This window comes from Teleopsis dalmanni, chromosome 1 (genome assembly GCF_002237135.1).
Source record: "Teleopsis dalmanni isolate 2A chromosome 1, ASM223713v2, whole genome shotgun sequence".
In the NCBI taxonomy this organism is placed as follows: domain Eukaryota; kingdom Metazoa; phylum Arthropoda; class Insecta; order Diptera; family Diopsidae; genus Teleopsis; species Teleopsis dalmanni.
Genome location: NC_051846.1, coordinates 19,238,524 through 19,246,679, shown reverse-complemented (window position 1 = coordinate 19,246,679; position 8,156 = coordinate 19,238,524). Strand labels below are relative to the sequence as shown.

The 8,156-nt window shown below is 28.4% G+C and overlaps 1 protein-coding gene across 1 annotated transcript; it reads left to right on the top strand.

The window, feature by feature from the left end:
- The first annotated feature begins 1,267 nt into the window (after positions 1-1,267).
- Positions 1,268-7,182, top strand: LOC119675002 (cuticle protein 7). The gene is made up of 3 exons (XM_038086166.1): positions 1,268-1,372; positions 1,703-1,837; positions 6,026-7,182. Exons 1-3 carry the CDS (start codon positions 1,358-1,360, stop codon positions 6,422-6,424), a joined length of 549 nt encoding a protein of 182 aa, XP_037942094.1. The 5' UTR covers positions 1,268-1,357; the 3' UTR covers positions 6,425-7,182.
- The last annotated feature ends 974 nt before the right edge of the window (positions 7,183-8,156 follow it).

The window sequence follows — 8,156 nt, the reverse complement described above, 5'->3', positions numbered from 1 at the left end:
TTTTTTTTCACTATTTTCCCAACATGTTAAACTTATTTTTGTATCTTATACATCGCACACAAATATGACGGGCGAGTAACAGAAGCTACGCCAAAAGTCACCAATAAAATCTATATAACTTTTAAGCACCATTCACTAAAAATCATGCTAAATACTAAATACTTTTGGTAACCACAAAGACCATAAAAATTAAGCGACGAAGGTGCAGCAGCATCAGGTTGGCTTAGATAAATTAAAACTTTGCACCAATTTAAAAAAGCGAAACGAAGTATGAAAAGCAAAATAAATGTGCTTCATTTTGGTCTTAAGTGGCACAACACCCTCAATCAAAAGCTCCATCACTCCACACTTCATGCACCACATATTGTCAGATCTATCCTCACCACATTCAACGTAACATACCAGCGAAATGTGTGCTCAGTTGCATGGCTCATATTGGCCATATCATGATTTAGCCCGTATTTGTTTGAAGGAGGACGTTTTTACTTCGCTTGAAAACCTAAGCCAAAAATAATCAGCCATGGATTGTAGGTAATGAAAAAAATATATATTGTATATATGGTATATCAACTGTTTTGGGAGGAAATAAGAAAAAATGTGTAATTTGCGTTTCTTCACTCAACAAGATATAAAAAAAAACCTAATAATGCATATAAGCAAAATAGCGATTGATACTAGAGACTAAGCCGCAATGTAAAAAGCAACAGCAAGAAATGCTTAAATCAACACGAACACGTACGTTAAAAAACAACAAATATAATTTTTCTTCAATAGAAGCAACCGCTATTGGCAACACTAACACAACGAGAGAATTGCCAATAGATCAAGTCACTAAGTTACTACGTCATTTAGTTACTGTTTTGGTACATGTTTGTTGTTGCTGCGCTGAATTGCTATGTGTGCGCTGATACTCTAGTAAAAACAACAACAACAACAACAACAATAACAGTAGTAGCAATAGCAGTGACGGCAAAAGTAATAGCAATGAGCACGTTTGTTCAGCACAACAAAGCACATACACATACACATACAAAAGCTAAAATAATAATAACAAACAACAACAACACTAGCAAGAAATCATAGTGAACTTCACTCTTAATTTCAATTTCAAAGCATTAAACTACGAAATCATAAACTACGTTAGCGACTGCTAAAGTTGCTGCCGCTGCCGCTGTCGCTGCTAACTGCACAGCACAGCAGACAATACTGTGCACAGCTGTAGTTCGGGTGGAGTCAAGTATATAAAAGCAGCTTCCTTCTTGGTTCTAGTTATCAGTTGACTAAAGCACTTTGAATTGCTTGTGCGCGCTAACTTCGTCTGTACTTAAAATAAACTAAACAAATCCTAAACATAAAAATGGCTTTCTTCAAAGTGAGTGTTTCGAATTAAAAAAAGCATGATTATTGCAAGAAACGAATATAAACTGAAAAGGATATATGTGGCTATGACAAAAAATATGTCCTTTCAAGTGCAAAAAAAAAAAAATAATAATATTATAAAAAAAAATTATTTAAAAATATTTAAAATATATTTTAATTTTAATAAGCAAAATTTAAGAACTGTTCTAAATAAATTAATATTATTTACAATTATGCAGATATATAAAAAATAAAAATTTAATTTTAGTGTTCTCTTATAAGTGCTTCATCATAAGTTGTTTTAAAAATAGTGTTAATTAGTCTTAACTTTGTTTTCTTTTAGTCCTTGGTATGCTTGGCTGTATTAGGTGTTGCCTCCGCTGGTGTTTTACACCATGGCGGACATGGCCCTGCTTTGTATGCTGCTGCACCAGCAGTCTATGCAGCACATGGTCATGATGAAGGATTGGACTATCATGTAAGTTTTATTAAAAAAACAAAAAAAAAAAAGACATATATTATTGCATTATATTATTATTTAAATAATAATATAATGCAAGCTAAAGATTAAACATTAGTAAGGATCATAAAAAAATTGTATGAAATATAAAAACTAAAATTATAGTTTTAAGTTAATGATGTTCCATTGGTTGAAAAAATGGTTTTTATAATTGATTTAAAATCTTAAGGATAACAATGTAATGATAGCTAAAGATTACTCATTAAAGATATTAACAAATATTGAAACATAGTTAGGGATAAATCTTACAAACCACAAAGAAACATAAATTAAAATATTTCGAAAGTTCTATAGAATTCATATTTTAATTATAACCAACCTTAGCAAGAATAATATGACTAAATATTGAAACTAGGACTAGATATTGAGTGATGTTAAATTAAATTTTTAGTTAAATTATAATATCACTACTCCAACCTAACCTAAATTATAGAATAAACATTATATTTATCATGAATGGAAATAACAAGGATTTAAAAAGATTATCCTTATTATACATTTGTTAAATGCAAAAAAAAATTTGGAATAGTTAAAAAAAATCAATAAATATTTCAAGCGATATTTAAATCGAATTTTATAATTTTCTTTCAAACATAATTTGTAAATTAAAAAAAAATTTGAAATTTCAATGAAGCTTAAAATTCTAATTTATTATTTAAATTTACTTTTAACCTTAATATTTTGAATTCGATAATAACATTTAATGCAGATATTAGGGTTTATTAAGAGAGATGTTATATAAAACATTGTGTTCCATTTGGTCAATTATTTGAAAGAAAACTTATAGAAAAAATTAAGCTGTAAAAAAACAATATTAGTTAGAAGTATTAGAAGTATTTTTAAAATTCTTTTTCGTTTTCCTTCTTTAATTACTGAAAAATTATAAAATAAATTTTTCTTCTTGATTTACAAAGAAAAAATTTTACACTCATGAATTTTAATCTCCCAGCACCTTTTCCCTTTCAAAAAACAGGATTGTTAAATTTGATACTTAAAACAGTTTCTATAGTGTTTTCCCTTTTAACAAACTGGGCTGATATATTTAATAGTTAAAATATAACTAGAGTTGGAATGTGTTTTTATCTTAGTGTAAAATATTTTTGTACTTCAATTTTTATAATTATTTTATTATTTTAATTTCATGTTAAAACATACGATTTCAATTAAATGTAGTATGTGTAATATATTGTATTTAGTCCAATTTTTATAAAAACAAAAATGTTTATTTAACCAATTCAAATTCTAGTATTATAACTGAATTTATGAAATTTTAAGTTAGTGCTCTGAGAGATATACTGAACTCAAAATACAAAAGGTATATATAACACAGATTATGTTATTATGGTGATGCTTAGGATTAACTTATCGCCTAATACATAACCTAATACATTACGAAGCACTTAAGACTATACTGTAGCTATAATAAAGCTTAAGATGCTCTTAGGCAGTGAAGGACAATAAAAGAAATATTAAAATATTAATAAAATAGAATAGAATAAAATAACATAAGACTGTTACTAAAGCAGTTTGATATTGATTTAAAATATTGATAGCTATAATTATTATCATAAAATAAAAAATTCTTAAAGGAATTTGTAGTTTATACTTGTTAAAATTTTCCGTCCATTTCTACTGATTCCGGCTTAGTTCATTGCTTTCAAGGTCTCTGAAAATAAGCCATTCTCCCACATCACACCGTCAACTTGTAAATTATTACTATATATAAAAATTAGTCGATAAAATTTTAAATCTTACTTAATTGTCTACAACTAATCATATACAAAATATGACTACCACAATTAGAGTCTTTCAATTATACTTCTTTAGTATGACGAGTTGGTGATTTAAAAATTTTCAGTTATTAATATAAATTCATAACAATTAAAAATTTGTTAATCGTTCGTACTAATTGAATATGACAGTCTACTATGTGATTTTTTTTTTTTACAATATAAATTCATTCAAATGATTGTAGTTAATAAAGATCTTACGACAAGAGTCTCGAACAGCGGCAATGTCTCAATGCAGATAAGCGATTTGCAATTATTTTGCATCAAACTTTTTGTGGCAGCATGTAAAACGCATGCAGAGCAGAGTAGAGCAGAGCAACAGTGTTGCAATCTGACATAAAAACAACACAAACGACAAAAGTTGCAAGATACTTTAACAATTACGTGTAGCGCAGCTGACGGACAGATACTCGCAAGCAGGCACAGCCCACGGTGGGTATGAGTAATGCGGCGGGCAATGCCAATAAAATAACAGTGGCAAGACAATGAAATTATAAAATTACATTACGTGTTGATGGGCTAGTTGAGATAAATTCGCACTAAATTAAATGTTATAAACAAGCGTGCCGTGATAGAAAATATACTAAATGATTTTAATAATAAAAAATGAGTTGAAGTATAAAAATAATTTAAGACTAAAGACAAATTAAAAAAGTTGAAAAATAGTTTTAATAATAGTAATTGTCAAACCTTAGAAAAAAAAGTAAAGTATAAACCCTATTAATGGTCATTACTCTTAAATTGATGTCGGTTTCATATCGGAAGTCACATACTCATAACTTTATTTGCAAGAAATATATCTTTTTTCCTAGATAGTCTTTTTTAAAAATATTAAATAAAAATAAAATTTCTTACAATATTTTTTATATTTTTCTATTTATGTTCAAATTAAAAGACATTAATATTTTAATATAGTTTTAAATATATATATCACCTTTTTCAAAATATTGGCACATACATATAAATACCCTATTGTTTAAATTAATTGCTTCCAACTTTTGTGAAATTAAAGGAAAGTGTTTCTCATATATACTCTTATGATAAAAAAATTATTTTAGAGATATAAAGTTCCATTAATTTTTTTCACACTAACACATTTGTCCTTTTAAATTTCCACTTTCTATTTAATTTTAATTAATTCTTCTACTTAATTCAAAATACAGTGCATCTTCTACTTTAAATGCAACTTATATTACATTCATTCAATTAAAAATCTTAATAAAACTGATTTATCTCGTTTGTATTTATTAATACTTATTAAATTGTTACCTAGAATTTATCAACATATTGGCATTTATTTTTTAAGAAATAATTAAATGCACTTTAAAATTTTGGTTACAGATTTAATGGCAACCAAAAATAGTAATGTTAACCACTGCATCTTGATACTTCGCTCCTTTAACAAATTATTCTGTGGTGTATTTAATTACAGCTTCATATCAAATTTTGCATAATTTTTTAATAAATTGTTACTTTAAGCAGCACATATTGTATCTGTAACGTAGACAATATTTTAATTATGAGTTTATATAATAACCAATCTTTGATCTGAATTTTGTGGTTGAATGATTAAATATTTTTAGTGAAACGTGAACAAATAATAAAATTAAATGCTTTATTATTTAACTTGAATACAAACATAATGACGTTAAAAACTAAATTTTTAATGGCATAATTAAAACTTCAATTTTTATTTGGTATTTTTGTATTTTTTTCTTTTAATTTTTATACACAAAAGTGCAGACTTCAAACAAAGTCAAAGAATCGAGTCAAATGCAAAGCAAGTCAAAAGACTTAAGCAACAAACTTAAGCATATTAAAAACTGAAAAATAATATATTATTATCTATATGTATAATATATTTACATATAGTACACAGTGTATGAATATTTGTATATAAATATATGTAAGTTTATTCGTTCATTCATAAAAATGCATAATTAAAAATATTTTTAGAGTTATGGAGCACTTAAAATTATAAAGACTGAGAGTCTTTTAGTTACTGCACTGCCATGACAATTGCAACAGTTTTTCATAAAACTTTAAGTAATAAAGGTTATAGTTAGTGAAGTGTAAATAATTATAAGATTTCTAAACAGTAGAGCACAATATACTTTTTGTGGTTTTCATCAATGAAAAGTAAGCAAGACTTAGTTTCAGTTAAAATATTTCAAGAGAAATAATCAAATATTCATAAACATTATGCTGATTTAATGTATGGTAAATTAAAATTACCGTGCAAACATTTTAATTTTTGAACTTAAGCAAAATACTTTGTAGTTACTATAAACAATACATAATTTTTTTTATAATATATCAACAATTATTAAATAAATTTTATATATTTTCTTTCTAGTCCTATCCTAAATACCACTACAACTACGGTGTAGCTGACTCTCATACCGGTGATGTTAAGTCACAACACGAAGTCCGCGATGGTGATGTAGTCAAAGGCTCATACTCCTTGGTTGAACCTGATGGTTCAGTGCGCACCGTTGAATACACTGCCGATGACCACAATGGTTTCAATGCTGTTGTCTCCAAGAGTGCACCAACCATCCATCATGCCGCACCAGCCTATCATGCTGCTCCAGCACTTGTTGCTCACGCTGCACCAGTCGCCTATGCTGCACACACCGCACATGCCGGTCCAGTTGTTGCCGCACATGTAGCCGCCGCCCCAGCTGTGCCATATGCCTCAGTTGCGCATCATGCCGCCTATGCCGGTCATGGTCATGGTCTTGGCCACTACTAAACTGCCACAAAATCTATTCTTAAATTATTTAAACTCTAATTAAATAAAAACAAAAAGTAGAAAAAAAACTAAAAAAAAGCAACAACGAGGACGAATTAAACGACGACTTTAAACACACAAAACTAGTGAAAGAGTAGCAGGCGTGCAATGCAATTAAATTGTCAATGGATCCATGTCTAAAGAAGAAATCGATTGGAGAAATTAGTGAAACGATTTTGTGCAGTAAAAGTGAATTAAGTCATTTGTATCTGTTGAACTAGTTAAAGTAGCCTGTATTATATTTTCTTCCTCTCCACTGCCGAACTATGTAACTTTTGTATATAATTTAAATAATTTAAAGCTAGATCTCTTCTATAAACTAATAAGATCCTTTCAAATCCTACTTCCATAATCTGACTATTCACAGTCACTCTAACTAATAATCAAGTCCTGAAAGTCCTTTTTTTATTGAAGTGTTTATGTTCCAGTATTTACTTTAACTACACTTTTTAGTATTCAATGCAATTTTATTGCAACACTGCCACGCGTCTCTTGTCTGTATTTGCCACATAAATACAAAACTTATACTCACAATGTACCTTTTAGAATACTCTTTCTCTCTTCTCACTCTTCTACTCGCCCACTTGCATCGCCTATCTCATACATTTGAAAGAATATTTTTAATATTTTGCATGTGTTGTAAGAAATACGACCGCCCATTAACTTGCCACACCCATTTACATACCGATTGCGAATTGTTGATGGTCTTGAAAAAAAAATATGTAACATTACGAAACATTTGTAAATTGTAAAAAATACCTTATTGTAATTATATACTTTATACTTTTTTACGATTAATTTAAGTTTATTAAATGAGAAAATGCTATAAATAAAAATGTAGTGAATTGAAATTTGAATTGAGTTTTATTTGTCAGACTTCATATACAGACTATATAAAGGATCAAATATGACCTGTACTAAATTATCACTAAAGTGGCTTAAAACTTCACTCAACAGATATATCTAATTAATATGAAATAAAAATAAAAATTGAAATGCAGTGATGACGTGATGACATTTAAAAATATTCAGTTATAATAAGATGATCCTTTATACGATCATAGAACCACAAACTAATAGTAAAAGAGACCTCAAACCCGCTGTTTAAATTCTTGCATAAAAAGTCTAAAATCTATGTTTTCATGATATATGTTATTCTATACTTACGGAAATTTGGGCATTAACACAAATTCGGTTATATACTAGATAATCGACCTTACATTGCTCTTATGTAGATGCACATAATAGACATAATAGATTAAACCTTTGAACATAATTGCTTTAGTTGGTAATTATGAAGTTCCTAATAGCACTTTAAAGAGTGGTAATAACAGGAAATCAATTACAATATTTATTAAAATTACTTACTACTACTACAGTTATCTTCTTCACCACGTGGAGCATAGGACCTCTACCATAGATCTAAAACTAACTATATTGGGTATGCTTATATCTATGATATACCGCAGCATATATTATTTCAGTTATAATTTGCATTAATGGGTTCTCTATCTATAGTTCTACACTAAGTTTGTGCTGGTGCACCAGACATTCTACAGTCTTGAAGGTTCCATCTGAGTGTTGTTCTTGTAATATGGTTTGCAAATCTACAAAGTGTAGGCCAATGCATTGCTATTTGCGGCAATCAATCCGAATTGGAAGGGTTTCTTATTGTGTATGGTTCCACATGTCA

What these genes read in the sequence shown, in the direction of transcription:
- LOC119675002 (XM_038086166.1), top strand. An exon ending in ATGAAGGATTGGACTATCAT is followed by an intron (nt 1,838 to 6,025) that starts GTAAGTTTTATT and finishes TTTTCTTTCTAG; the next exon opens with TCCTATCCTAAATACCACTA.